At 33.8% G+C, this 15,988-nt stretch overlaps 1 protein-coding gene across 1 annotated transcript; it reads left to right on the forward strand.

Annotated features, from left to right (window-relative positions):
* The first annotated feature begins 5,677 nt into the window (after positions 1 to 5,677).
* LOC145578711 (frataxin, mitochondrial-like) lies at positions 5,678 to 11,041 on the forward strand. Its single transcript, XM_081636012.1, has 6 exons — positions 5,678 to 5,805; positions 6,735 to 6,982; positions 7,438 to 7,510; positions 7,922 to 7,969; positions 8,062 to 8,156; positions 10,723 to 11,041. The coding sequence occupies exons 1-6, from the start codon at positions 5,767 to 5,769 to the stop codon at positions 10,850 to 10,852; spliced, it is 633 nt and encodes a 210-aa protein (XP_081492138.1). The 5' UTR covers positions 5,678 to 5,766; the 3' UTR covers positions 10,853 to 11,041.
* Positions 11,042 to 15,988: the final 4,947 nt, after the last annotated feature.

Raw genomic sequence — 15,988 nt, forward strand, 5'->3', positions numbered from 1 at the left:
CAAAGTCTTAGCATCATTCACAACACCAAGATTAGTACCAACAATAAGCATATCATCAACATATAAACAAATTATAACACATGATGATCCAAAGTCCTTAGAATATAAACAAGAATCCGAAGAATTAGCCACATAGCCACAACTCCTAATAATACTATCAAACTTTTCAAACCATTGCTTAGGAGCTTGCTTAAGACCATAAAGAGACTTTCTAAGCTTACACACTTTGTGTTCTTGTCCCTTCACCACAAAACCCTCCGGTTGAGTCATATAAATTTCTTCATCAAGGTTTCCATTAAGAAAAGCCGTTTTAACATCCATTTGGTGAACCACTAAGTCATGAATTGCAGCAAGGGCTACCAAGGTTCTAATGGTGGCAATCTTAGTCACGGGAGAATAGGTGTCGAAGAAATCTATACCTTTCCTTTTGGGTGAAACCTCTAATGACAAGTCTAGCCTTGAATTTTTCTATGGTCCCATCTGGTCTAAGTTTCTTCTTAAAAATCCACTTACAACTTATAGGTTTAGAACCCTTAGGCAAGTCACAAAGATCCCAAGTATGATTGGTCATGATTGAATCAAGTTCACTCTTAATGGCCTCTTTCCAAAAACTAGCATCTATGGACCTCATTGCCTCATCATAAGTCTTAGGATCTTCTTCTAAAAGAAACAAAGACACAATATGCTCACTTAAAGAATCCACATCAAAGCCTTCTACAACAAAAGAAGTCAAAAAATCCGGTCCAAAGGAAGACTCTACTCTAGGTCTCTTACTTCTCTTAGGTTCAACTTCTACCACTTTGGTAGAGGAAGAGGGGAGACTAGAACTAGACATAGAATCAACAAGCGGCACATTCATACTTGACTTACTAGCATGCATATCAACATTAGAAGACAAGGACTTGTTCATAGGAAAAATATGCTCAAAAAATACCGCATCTCTAGCTTCACAAATTGTTCTATCACTTAATAACATGAACCTATAGGCTTCACTATTATGAGCATATCCAATGAACACACAATCAAAAGTTTTAGACCCGATAGTGGATTTTTTAAAATCCGGAAAAGCCACCTTGGCCAAACACCCCTACACTTTCAAAATTTTAAAATTTGGACTATATCCCTTCCAAAGTTCATATGGGGTTTTATCCAACTTCTTATGGGGAACTTTATTGAGTACATAACAATCGGAAAGAACCACCTCTCCCCACAAGTTATCGGATAAACCAGAACTAAGAAGCATGGCATTCATAGTCTCTTTCAAAGATTTGTTTTTTCTTTCGGCAATACCATTTGATTGGGGTGTGTAAGGTGGACTAGTTTCATGTATGACGCCATTAGCCTCACAAAAAGCTTTTAAAGAATCTTTTCCATATTCACCACCTCTATCTATCGGTTCTAACTCTTTTGATTTTAAGGTCCAATTGATTTTCAACTTCGGCTTTATACTTTAAAAATGCACTTTCGGCTTCATCTTTTGTTTTAAGCAAATAAACTTTGGTATAACGAGAAAAGTCATCAACAAAAGTAATATAATAATTTTTACCACCCCTACTAGTGCATTTTTTAAAGTCCGCTAAATCCGAATGAATCAATTCAAGTAATGTTTTACTTCTTGAGACCACTTGCTTAAATGGTTTCTTAGTATGTTTGACCTCGACACAAATTTGGCATTTGTCAAGTTTGTCATCCATTGAAAAATTAATCAAATTCATGTCCTTTAATTTTTTCAAATAAGAAGAATTTAGGTGACCCAAACGATTGTGCCAAACATCCAAAGACTCAACAATATAAGCAAAAGAAGTACTTTCATTCTCATTCATAACATTCAAAACAAACAAGCCATTATTGAGGTAACCTTTCCCAACAAAGTCTCCATTTTTAGTCATTACGATCTTGTCGGCCTCAAAGACAAGTTTTAGGCCGGCTTGGTTGAGAAGGGCTCCCGAAACAAGATTTCTTCTAAGAGAAGGGACATACAACACATTATTTAAAAATAAAGTTTTTCCGGAGGTAAGTTTGAGATGGACCTTTCCTTTGCCAAGGACTCTGGCGGTACTACTATTGCCCATGTAGACATGATCACCGTCGGTAACATCTTCAAACTCGGTCATCAAGGCCTTATTAGCACAAAAGTGCCTAGATGCTCCGGTGTCCAAAATCCACTCCACTTTGTTCTCAACCAAGTTAGCTTCCACCACCACCGCCGCAATGATTTCTTCCTTTTCAACAACATTATCTTGGGAGGTGTGGTCATCTTTCTTTGCTCCATGCCTTCGGTTACATTGGTATGCTTTGTGTCAAATGATTCCACATACATAGCAAGCACTTTTAGGCTTTTGGATTTTATTGTTTGGAGTGAAGTTTTTGGACTTGTTGTTTCCTTTCTTCTTAGAATTTTTCCTGTTTTTAGACACTATCAAAGAAGACTCAACAAGATTAGCTTTAGAAGAATTAAGAGATAAATTCTCAAACTTATCCTTAAGGCGATTAGCCTCTTCGGTTCTCATGTGACTAATGAGCTCTTGAAGAGTCATATCCTTCTTCTTGTGCTTTAGAGAATTTCGGTAGTCATTCCAAGAGGGAGGGAATTTCTCCAAGAGGACATTGGCTTGAAGAGTCTCACACATCTTCATGCCTTCACCAAGAATTTCAGTCACCATGTTCTCATATTCATGGACTTGAGACATGATAGGCTTCTCATCATCCATCTTGAAATTGAGCCATTTGCCCACCACGTACTTCTTTTTCCCAGCATCATCCGCTCCATACTTTTTCTCCAAAGAGTCCCAAATGTCCTTGCTTGACCTGAAATTGACAAACAAATCAAACAAAGTATTGTTCATATGGTTGAGGAGATGACCACGAACAAACTTATTGTCCTTTTCCTTTTTCTTTAAAGCTTCCGTGATGGCCGCCGGAGTAGGATCCGTTGCGGTTTTGGTAGCTTCTTCCGCCTTCTCCAATATTTCAATGACATCTTCATTCAAGACATAATCTATTTCCACTTATTCAAAAAAGATTAGTAACTTTTGTGACCACCTCTTATAGTTGTTACCATCAAGAGGTTCCAACTTAGAGAGGCCGGGAAGAGACTTCACCATACTATTAGCAATAGACATAATTTCGTTTTCAAATTGTTGTAAATAAAGGAGTAGTCTATTACAAATAGTATAAAAATATTAAGCAAGATCGAAAAGGTGATCTCACAAAAAAGGAGTGAGTATGGTGTGTCGTGAAGCAAATTCACTGACTTGAAAACGAAATTCCGACACAATCGGGGTGCTCAATTGTATTCGTCGGCACGTTCCCTAAGGTTAACACACCACTTCCACTCAAAGGCACTTTTGGGTGGAAGGTTGGAGCCAAGTAACTTATGCCCAATATAGAGTATGTGTTTAGCTTGTGTTTGATATGTATTTCTTAAGTGTATATAACATAATAAAGACTTCTTCTATTTATAGAAAAACATAGAAGAAGAATCTCATCAAACGTCAAAGGAGATGAATAATCAAATTGATGGTGGTAATTAATCTCCTTTAACATTCTCATAAAAGAGGAAGGTTATAAGAGTTACACAAGAATCTAACGTTGGTGATTTATCACCTTAAACTTCCACTTGAATGAGGTGTTATGTGAGAATTATTCAAGAAATTAAGAATGGGAAGTAACATCTTGAATTCCCTTTCTTTATTCCAACAATATTAGGAGGTGAGTTGTTTGTGTAATGGGAGCATCCCTATCGTAGATTCGAAGGTTTAATTTTGGTGTCCATTGAAAGAGTGAGAGTTCCTTCGATAGAGTGTGAGATGAGGGAAAAGTTAAGAGTGTGTGGGCCAGGTGGTCGTAAAACCTTTTTTTAATGGAAAATCGTGTGGATGATTGCGATATTTACATCTAAAATAAATGTACTTTTTTCGTTTCTTTTTAATTGCATTACTTTGCTAAAAAGAAAGTTTTAAATTAGTTAAATTACTTTTCTTTTTAGTTAATAAACTCTCTTTATCTTTCTCCTATCAGAAAGTACCAAAAATAAGTTACAAAAGTACGAGACTAACATACGCCGTATAAATCATCCATTTATTGTTTGTGTTATATATACTCCGTACTTTGTTTTTTCATTCTTGATACTTTATGATTTTGTTTATTCATCTACTTGATACTCTCTTTATCCCTATTTGTTTAGCTCATAGGTAAAATGTGCTTTATTAAGGTTTGAATCAAAGCTTACAAGTGGTCATAAACTAAAAATACAGAGCAGAGTAGAAAGCAAGGAGTAAATCATGTCAATTCACCAAACTAATCTTCATACTCCCTTAAAAATTGCATCATTTCCTTTTTTGGTAAGAGAAAACACATTGGAGAGGATATATCATCCTCCACCTTCACTTTCTCTCCTCCAAAGTAGTATCCTCTTTGATGTAAAGAGGATACTACTTTCAATAGGAAATGCAATATATCCTCTTTGTGAAGAGGATAATAAATATTTGGGAGAGGAATATTGAGTGGGTCAAAACTCATATTTTAATATTTTTTTTGCCTTCCCCTTCAATGAAATAGTTTGCTTATTTCTGCTATATGGGTCTCATGAAGAATTATTAAGAGTAACTGTAATTTTTTATTATTATTATTGTCAATGTTAGGGTTTATTACTATTAATTTTTTTTCACTTACTGTCATTGTTTTTATTACTATCAATGTATTGTATTAATTAATGAGACATCCGTTTTTATTATTGTCAATGTTAGGGTTAATTACTATAAGTTTTTTTCCATTTATTGTCATTGTTTTTTAATTACTGTCTGTGTATTGTATTTATTAACGATAGTAGATGAAATTCGTTTACATTATTGTCAATGCTAGTATTTGTTATTGTCATTATTATAATTAACCTGTGGTGGGGGTATTTAAAGTAGGAGAGAGGAAGGAAGAGAGGATCCTCTTTGATGTGGGAAAAAATATAAAAATAGAAAGAGAAAGAGGAAGGTGATAGTGGAAAATGATGTGGATGAAAGAGAATATGATATGTCAATAAGAGATTAAGAGAGAGAGTAAAAAGAGGATATAAGTATCCTTTTTAATAATCTTGCTCTAATATATCCCATCCCCAACCCCACTTGCATACACTCATAAAATTGTAAAAGACAAGGATACCCCCAATTGGTGCTTGCATCAACTCTAAGATTGCATTTGATAAGTTAAATAAATCAATATTTGATTACTCTGTAGTATTTTATTTTGCCAACCCTATATTGATTTTAGGAAAATGATAAACATAACCCTAAGCTTAAAGAGGAAATATTGAGGATAAATTAACATTAATTACACCGATGTACGTGTAATTTTGTCATGAATTTCCAACTTACTTCCATTTTAGGAAGTATACTTAATGCTTATATATACCGTAAGGGCTACATGTATCATTACCCTTGATTTTAATTAGACTTATTTTGATTTGATTTGATTTTTGTTTTGGGAGACCATTAATGATTACAACTGTACAACTAGTCAAATACGCATGGATCGTTCTTTGTACCAATTGGTTGTTGGTAAAGTGTTAATTAAGACTATATTTGATAGGTAGGTAGGGAAGATCCCCTTTCGATCCTCGCAACAATAATTAGGAGGAATATGAAACTTAACCACCCAAAATTGGTTCCGAATCCGAATTAGGCCACGGGGTACGTAGATTAGCTGTCCCGAGGTTTCGTTCGAGTAAAAATGGCGCTCTAAATCCAGCTTTCATACTCAATACTCAACTCGATAATGGCGCTCGCTTCTCGCATCCTTTCCAAATCTAAGCAGGTCTATTTTCTCTCTCTCTCTTTCTAATCCGATTCCAAAATCTTCGACTTATATGCTACATTTTGATCTGCAATTTTAATGTGTTCATTGAGATTTGTTCATGATCTTTTGATTGTTGACTCATAAAAATGTTGTTTCGATTTAGGCTTTAGCATGAACTCGAACTTTACATTTCTTAAATTTGTATCAGTATTCCGAGAAATGGGGTGTAATTGAACAAATTCTGGTTTTTATTTTTTATGAAACAATTGGTAGAATGAGATGCTGTTGGGGTTTTGGTTTTGAATTAGTAAAGAAATTGGATTAGTGGCAATGTGTTGTCGGATTTTGATTTTCCGTAATTCAGCTTATGTGGAGAAATGTATATGATTTTGATTTTGTTGGAGCTGTTCATTATTAAATAATTTTATGTGCTAATGTATTGGTAATATGTTTGAATATGAACTTGAAATCAATGTCATAAGAGCATTTGTTAGTCTTAAAGTGTTGGTTCTAGTTGCAGCGATGTTTTTCTAATTGCTCGGTCTGGGATTTATACGTTTGTTTGGCTGCATTTTGGGGCTATGATTTACTTGTCGAGTATTAGTTTGAACAGGGCTATGATTTACTTGTCGAGTACTAGCTTGAACAGGGCTATGAATTACTTGTCGAGTATTAGCTTGAACAGGGCTATGATTTACTTGTCGAGTATTAGCGCTATGATTTTGGGGTATAGTTGTAGACATTGTTCCTTGCTCGGTCTGGGATTTATACTTTGTTTGGCTGCATTTTGGGGCTATGTTTTACTTCTCGAGTATTAGCTTGAACAGGGCTTTTGTGCTCTGAATCTTGTAGTTTGTTTGTAGTATTGCTGGCTTTCCAATAAGAATCCCTAATTCCCTAGTATTTCTGTTCACTTAACTTATGATATGTTGATTTGATTTCTACAGATGTATACTATTCAGACTGTTTTACCAAAGGACAATGTGATTCCTGCTCGTTACTATGCCAAAGAAGCTGCTCCCGCTGCCAACGCTCTAAAGGCTCCTAGAACTGTGTGGAAACTTCTGGAACCATCACTTCCATCTTCTTCTTCCTCTTTACTGCATTCTTTCTACGCTGCTTCTCTTTCCTATTCTAGAACTTTTTCTACCAATTTTGTCGATGAATCTCAAGTTCCTGCTCCCATCGATTATAGGTACTCACTCTCAATTTTTTCTCAGTATGTTGTAGTTTTTAGAATTTAGGGTTTTTTAGGAATAATTTAGTTAATTAGATAGGGTTTTTTGGGGCCAAATTTAGTTAATTAGTTTGGAACTGTGGAGAATTGAATTGGGGATTGTTTTTGGATTTAAAGTGGTTTAAGAAGTTGCTAATTTAGAATTTTGATTTGGTTTGGTTTGAATTTGAAACCCTTTTTATTGTTAGAATTGAAAGTATACATCTTTTTGTTTGTATAATTGCTGTGCTGCTGTTTGATGGATTGTTTTTGTTAGAGATTATACACTTGCTTTTTTTTGTCGAAGAATATTTGTTCAATTTGATGAAAAAGCAGCTTAAGAACAATACAAATTCTTTATTGCTAGCCACTGATGCTGTTTGTGGTACTAGTATATATCGATGCGATCGTGATAATAATTGATGCAAAAGCAGTTCTGTGCTTCAGGAAGACGAGTTTCATCGGCTAGCAGATTCCACCATACATCATCTGCTCGAGAAACTCGAGGTAATTATATGTCAATTGGTATTAGCTGATGTCTTCCTACTATGCCAATTGTCTTTTAAGATACTAAGTGCATTGCAATTGTTGTATGACAAGTGGGAGTGTAGGTTGAAAAGGGAGTAGAATGTGAGGGACTGAGGGGCAGTCTTTATTATGTTGTTGACATCATTGCTTTATTATTGTCTAGAGTAAGATGAGCAATAGGGGTAAAAATTACAAATAATAACTTTTTTAGTATGCAGTGCTCAAGATGCTGCATCGTATGAGTATGATTATTCTATAATTCTATATGTATGTATGGTATAGATATGAGCAATGCACTGGGTTTTCATTAATTGGTTTTCAGATTGTATATTCAAGTCTTGGGTGTATCTAGGTATATTTGACTATTGACATGGCTTTCATGCTTGGTAGGAATATGGTGATACTGTTGATATTGATGGGTTTGACGTAGATTATGGGGTAAGAATTGTTTTGCTCCTATATTGTTTTGCACACCGGCATGCATACATCTCCCACACAGAGTGTTAAGTTATAAGGAATTTTAATTGCAGAATGAAGTTCTCACCATGAAACTTGGGGATCTGGGCACTTACGTGGTGAATAAACAGACGCCAAACAGACAGATCTGGTTGTCTTCTCCAGTAAGGTAATTAAGAATTTAGTATTCTTGCAATCTTGCTTATATTTATTCCCTCTTTTGTATTACTAGGCATGATAACAGCTAATTGCATATCATGAATACAACTATCTTAATTAGTACTTCATATTACACTGGTATAATTAGCTGTCATAAACTATTGTGCTGGTATTATAAAGTGGGTTTTAGTTGACATACTGTACATGACTCTATATTAAAACTAATAGAATGGATAAGTTAATTTTGAAATGGAGGGAGTAGTTTCTTAGTCTATACCCGAGTCACCGAGTGCAACTGACTAATTGTGAATTGTGATCAAACGTTGTGCATATGTAAAAAAGTCTGATTTAAATTATTGCCTTTTTTTTTTTTTGAATTACCCCTGCAAGATTTTGTATAAAGCCTCTGCCACCTGCCTATGTTGATGCAAAGTAAGTTATTCCCTTAAAAGTTTCTAGTTAGAATGATTCTCTGAAAATATTTTGCATTCAAATAATCTGTGAACCGGGTAATGGGGGTACCTTGGTGACAAAGTTGAACAAACATGAAAGGACTTGCATGAAAATTGACCAAAAGAATTACCCACCCCTTCCTAGTATCCTCCATCTTTAATGGACAAACCTGTGAAATTAATGTTTCCTCATAAAAGCACTAGATATCTTGCTAGAAGATTGTTGGTAGTCACAGAGGTGTTTGCATGACCTATATAGTGTATTTGAGCTAACTGAATTTTGGTTTTTGGGGAGAGCAAGGAGGGAGGGGGTAGATTTATATTGGTTCTTCATTCTTGTGAGGGGTTTATCTGTGAATTACTCCATTTTTACTGTCCTAACTTAAAGGCAAACAACCATTTACCTAAAAAGACTTGTGAGCTTGAAGTTGACATTCTACTTTTTTGCCATTTAGATCTCTCCACTGTTTATTTTTTTTTTTTTTTTTATTTTTTTTTATTTATTTTTTTTTTTTAACTCATCTAATTCTTGGCACTCCCATTAAATCACCAACTTTTTTCTCTATCTGTAGTTAATTCTCCTCAATCTCCATGCCCCATAGCAATGGTAACCTTGAGCTGGGAGTCTGGGACAGAGGGAGCAGGTGATTTCTAAGAGTTGAGGGTTTAGATCCTATTACAGATGTGCTCTTTTTTCTTCTGGCCTGAATCTACAGTTAGTTTATTGAATACTTTCAAGGGAAAATGGGAACTATGTATCATATATTATTGATGAAATGATTGAAATCAAAATACTTGTTGAGCTTCAGGTCCTTAGACAACCTAAATTTGCTAATCCAACTTATATGACCTATAACCAGCTAGGTTGGGTCACATAATTGCTCCATCTCAATGTCACCAACCAATTCAAGAAAAGCTGTAACGGTCACTATCTTATTGCGAAACAAGACTCAAGTTTAAACTCTTTAGCTTATGTATATATCACTATTGACAAAAATTAAAGAAGTCCAGATGTATGCATCCTTTACCCTTACGGCCTACCCACTTAACCAAATTAAACTTTTGAAAGTTGCAGAAAATTATCTTCCATACAAGTAAAATAAAACTTTAATTGTGGGTGTAATGTAGCTGGGGTGATTGCCCTTTGAAGCTTGTCAGTTGCCCTCAAGATGGACCCAATCATGTCTGTATAGTCTTTCAACTGATAAAAGTTGGTATATGAAGATAAGTTTACATGAAAATGATTGTGATAATACATTAATACTGCAACAATTGGAAGAATGACCATCAGAACCATATAGAATTATTAATGAGCATCAGTGAGGGGTGGGAGGGGAGGGGGATGCAAATCAGACGGGAAAGAATACCACAACAATTGGTTTTTTTTTTTTAAATCCCCTACTCACTACAAAAGAGAATTGATAAAGGGTATCCATTCAGGACATTGCTTCAATTCTCTGATTATTATTATCATGGGTTGATCAAGCATTGAATGTCCTATATAGTCCTTAAGTCTTAAACAGAGGCTATTTTATTTTTCTATCCGTTGAAATGCATCTTTGTCTTCATTCCTCAATGCAAGCAGCTTTTTGCTCACATATTTCCATAGTTATGTATGTGTATTTTAAAGTTTGATGAGTGATGCTTATGTCCATAGATGTTATACTTCACACTGAGCATTAGTGTGCATGGGAAAGCAGTTCCCCATACTTCCCAATGTTACAATATTCTCTGCATTTGTTTGTGCTGCGGGAGAATGACGATATCCTCTCTTACACTATTTGATCAGTCCTGTTCTTGCTGCATCATGTGTTATTACTGTTAATAATGTCACTCCCACTGCATGAAGTGAAATTCACAAAAACCATGCAGCAATGTCCAGAAAATGTTGCCCTGTTCCCAAAGTGCTAATAGAACATGATTGGATTTCCCACAATATCCTCACTGGAGGTTTACAACTATCAGATGCGAAGTAGGATTTTTTTTGGGTGAAATTAGCTTTGATAATTTGTTTTATTCGGAGTCTATGTGCATAAATTTCTTTTTTCTTCATACTGTTCATTCTAACTTCTTAAAACACCCAAGCTTTTTAATCTAAATGGACCTTTTAAATATATGTTTCAGTGGTCCTTCAAGATTTGACTGGGATCCCAGCTCTCAAGCCTGGGTTTATCGTCGAAATAAAGCAAATTTGCTGGGAATTTTAGAGGTCGAGCTGAAGCAGCTGTGTGGTGAACCTGTCAATCTCTCTTAATCTTTTATTCATACATTTGTGTTTTGTCTGTGGAAGGGAACACTACATATTCCCGAGAAATTCTATTATGCAACTAGGTATACCAAGAGATAGGTGTACCCCTAAAAAAATGTAAACATAATAGTTCTTTTCTCTCAATATAACCATGTACAAATGTACAATCGCATTCCCTCCGAATATGAAGCTTAATCATTGCATCACCCATTTTGTCGTTCCTACGTTTTAATTGACTTTTGTTAAAGAATAGAATGTAAAAAGAGTGGTGCAACTCAACCTTAGTTAACGCGTAGACTAGAAACTACGGTCAGCATAATCTTCAGCATAATTTTGGAAGATAATCAACTATCACTTTCATGATAACACCTTATCTTCTTCGAGTCTGTTTGGCTAATTGATTGCTCCAAGACCATACTTGTTTTAAGCAAGTTATTATATTCCTTTTTTTTTTTTTTTTTTCCTTTGTAAGAATTAATATGTATAATGAAAACGAGTATTAAACATTCGTTTGAAACATTATTGTCGATCTAGAGTGAAATCCTGTTGAGGTTATAAGCAAGCTTATAACTCAACCAAATGTTCATTTGAGCCAATGATTAAAGTCTCATTCAACATTAATTTTATATTTTATGACATCCCTTTACATATATAAAAGACTCGTGATACATATTAGGAGCCTATTTAATGTAAAGTTTAAATGAGGATTAGAGCCCCATGTATAAAAGGCTCTTGATACATAGGGAACCTATTTAATAAAAATCGATTTAATACTCTATATCAATGGGCATTATACGTAGATCATAAGTTAGTTTATGACCTCCGGTCCACCTCTAATCCGATTTTTACTTTGATCGAATGTGATGACCTTTTTTTTTCGGGTACTACTACGAGGAGTCCTCACCGCCTTTGGCGAGTGGATTAATCTCGTGTAGGAGTTTGCATGGGTACCTCAAAAGGCAGCATCCCTCCCAGCTGGGGTTTTTTCCATAGCCAAGGCTCGATCCCGAGACCTTGGTTAAGGATGCGATGACCTTGTGACTTTGTGAGGTTAAATGACTAAGGCCCCGTTCTTTAGAGCGGCTCTGCTCTGCTCAGATCAAATCTGCTCAGCTCTATTTTTAAATAATAATTAATAATAACAATAATAATAATTAATATTGTATTGTTGATAATAATTTATTATTTTAAATAATTAATAATATTAAAAATAAATATAATAATTATTAATATTAATAATAGTTATAATAATAAATAATTCAAAATATTAAGAATTAATATTTAATAATATTATTAATTAATAATTTAATTATAACAATTCTTTCAAAAAAATAAATAATACTTAATATTTTTTTTTATAAAAAGCAATACTTAATATTTAATAATAATACTAAATACATAATTTTATTTAATAATTATTACCAATGATATAAAAAGAATAAAAAAGCTGCAAAAAATTTGTGTGCTTTAAAATATGTTCTTCCCAACAACCCTATTTACTCAAAAGCGACAATAAAGGTGATAACAACGAAGATCAAAGCGACAATGAAGATGATGAAAATGACTATCATATGGAAGTGGATGGTTAATTCACCATGATGTTAAACTCTAATCTAATTATATTCCTATTTTGATATGCGCTTGTAATAATTTGAAGATGTTAAACCGTTGTCTTTTATCTTTCTACTATTAACATATGTTAAATATGGTACACATATGTTAATGTTTTAACTCACCTAAATAAATGGTATATGCACTTAATAATAATAATAATAATAATAATAATAATAATAATAATAATAATAATAACAATAATAATAATAATAATAATAATAATAATAATTAAATAATAATAATAATAATGATGATGATGATGATGATGATGATAATAATGATGATGATGATGATAATAATAATAATAATAATAATAATAATAATTAAATAGTAATAATAATAATAATAATTAAAAAATAATAATAATAATAATTAAAATAATAATAATAATAATAATTAAATAATGCTTCGGGCAGTCCCTATTTCTGGGTTGGGTCAGACGATGAACGTAAAGACATACCGATGTGTGCTGTGCTACCAGCTGGGTATTCCATTGTTCTCTGTCTCAACGCCGTGCTCTGCTTGCTCTCGGGTTTTTACTAGGGATATATTCGGTGACCACGCGGTGTCGTGTGCTGGTATTGTAGGTATTAAACATCGGCACAATGTTGTTCGAGATACAATTGTTGATATTTGCTACAGATCTGGGATTTCAGCAAGAAAGGAGGTTGACATAGGGTTGTCTGGAGAGAATGACAGGGCCCTCAGACCTGCCGATGTGTTACTTTATTCATAGGATCGTGGTCGTGATGTATGTGTCGACTTCACTGGATCTTCTCCTTTGACACAGACAGGGCTATCTGACTTTTTTCCAGGACGGGTTGTGGCTGATGCGGCTCATCGTAAGCGGGTTAAGTATGAAGCTCGTTGTCAGGCGATTGGCTATGGTTTCATTCCCTTCTCCTTTTCTTCGTTTGAGGGATTGGAGAAGCAAGTTATTGCGTTGCTGAAGCGGGTTCAGAGGTTCTCGACGACGCAATACATTGGGGCTCGTGCTGCAGCTCATATTTTCACTAGGATAGGCTTTGCTATAGCTAGAGGAGTGGGGCCCAGATTGTATCTCGGCTTCCCACTAATTTATTGTAGGTTGTATGACTTTTGTTTTTGAGATAATATTAATATAATAATGATAATAATAATAATAATAACAACAACAACATTGATAATAATAACATTAATAATGGTATTAATAATAATAATGTCGAAATCTGTTCTGCTCTGCTATCCTGAAATCTGCTCTGCTGAAATTTAATCTGCTCTACTCTGCTGACCCCTGCTATGCTCTGCTCTGCCCAGAAGCTCAAAAGAACAGAGCCTAACATGAATAAGAAATGTGCTCGAGTGGATCTCAAGCAAATTATTCATGATCTTCACTCACTTCCATCTTACTAGGTATAACATCATTTTCTCAAATTATTACACCCTTAATCGATATTGATGTTTTATGCTACAATTACAGTTATTATCTACCCTGATCAATACGTTCTCCAATTTCTCAAACTAGTTTAACTTTGACTTTATACTCTATTACTATTTATATACCTCTTTTTGGTTCAAATAATATAACCAATATAACAGATACTATCAAAAATCACCCCGTAACTCCAAACCAGGACGGCAGGACTAATTTGCATCCACTTGGCCAGCTAGACCCTCCAGCTAGGTTGACAAAGCGAAGCATTTTTTTATTTTTTATTTATTTATTTTTTTTAAGAGGATGACTTTGATTAAATCTCAACCCTCACAGTTTATTCAATCTAGTATATTTCAGGCTAAACACTTAGAAGTAAGAGGGATGGTAAGGGAATCCTTACCCTCAAACACGCTTACTTGACAAGATTCGAATCACATACCTCTAGATTTTTATTTTAATGTTCAGTTGCTGACACTATTTCACATGAATAAAAGTAAGTATTAGTAGAAATGGAGGATTCATGAGATTTTTATTTCCATACGAAACTTGAGATCCAAATTCTAAATTTTACACCAAAAAAGTTTAGCAACTACTTGTACCTAGCAAATTTAGTTAAATAGTGTAAAGATGAATACACCAAAAATGAGGAAACATGGAAAGGGAAATCCAAATGAAAAAGATTAATGACTAGGAAATTAAAGATGAAAAATAATTTGATTCACTTATCTTATTCAAATAAATTAAAGGCATTATACATACGACAAATAAATTTGATTTAAGAAGATAGATCGCATTAATAGAGATAACATCACATTTCTCCATCATAGTAATGCTATCAATACTAGACTTAAAAACCGAACTCTCAACTCTAAATCACATCAACTAGTGCTACATTAAACATATTTGATATGATATGTTCTCATACCTTAGAAAGTTCAAATAATATCAACTTGGACCGATTGTAGGAGCTCCATAATAGGGCTATATGGGGAGTTCCCCCATGTAACAAATATACTTAAGCACACAACATGACGATGTGTGATTTCATTCTTCGTGCTCCTTTGTGCATGATGATACGTCTTGTCATTCTCTGTACTCCTAGGTACATGGTGATCCTCCAACTAAGTCGACATAAAAAAGATGAATTTGGTGAGCGTCTCTAATCACGCCTTGGCTTATTGAAACTTATTTCAAACCTTGATGTTATCTCATGCATATATACCATTAGCATAGATTTTGTCAGGCCAAGCGAATCAGTAAGAGTACGTAAAGGCTACGGAAATTTAGCTGTCATAGTTCATAATATATGGAGCCTTTAAGATATAAATTTCTTAGTAAAGTAGCAAAACTTCTATTTGTTTTTTCATTATTTTTTGGTTGTATTAAATTCTTTACATGCATAATGTATACAGCTAACATATCTTGAAATCCTATAACGTACAGAGTATCATTATCGTGTGTCCAAATCTAACAAGATGATAAATAGAGGATCGAACAAAACAAATTTATTATAAAAGCAAGTAGAGTCAAAATTCTATACTAGTACAGAGTGTTCGACAATACAATCCACATGATAGAAGTACAAGCACGTTTTTTTTAGTGTTAGAAGTGATTGGGTTTCGTACGGGTCTTATTGCTTGCTTCTAAGATTTTGTGAAGATCTTTCATTATTCATTGGATTTGATTATATCTCTTACTTTCGGCTGCATTTGCTTGGTACGTATGCGCAAAGTTTCCCTACTTTTTACTTTCCTTAAAAAGTTTAAACTTTTAAATATACTCGCATTATACGAAGGTCTGTTCACTTCACCTTAAAAAAAATAATATTAAGTAAAAATAATTTCAATTCAATAAAAATAAGTTCAATTCAGTAAAATTAATTTCAGTTCAGTAAAAATAATTTCATTTCAGTAAAAATAAGTTTAGTTCAGTAAAATTCAGTTTTTTTAAAGAAGAATTATAATAAAAAATTAGCAAAAGTAATTTCATTTCAGCAAAAATAATTTCAATTTAGTAAAAGTAATTTAAGTTCAGCAAATATAATTTGCTTCAGTAAAAATAATTTCAGTTCACCAAAAATAAGATGAAGTGAACGGGGCCGAAGTAGGATATTT

This window comes from Chenopodium album, chromosome 14, assembly GCF_948465745.1.
Source record: "Chenopodium album chromosome 14, dcCheAlbu1.1, whole genome shotgun sequence".
In the NCBI taxonomy this organism is placed as follows: domain Eukaryota; kingdom Viridiplantae; phylum Streptophyta; class Magnoliopsida; order Caryophyllales; family Amaranthaceae; genus Chenopodium; species Chenopodium album.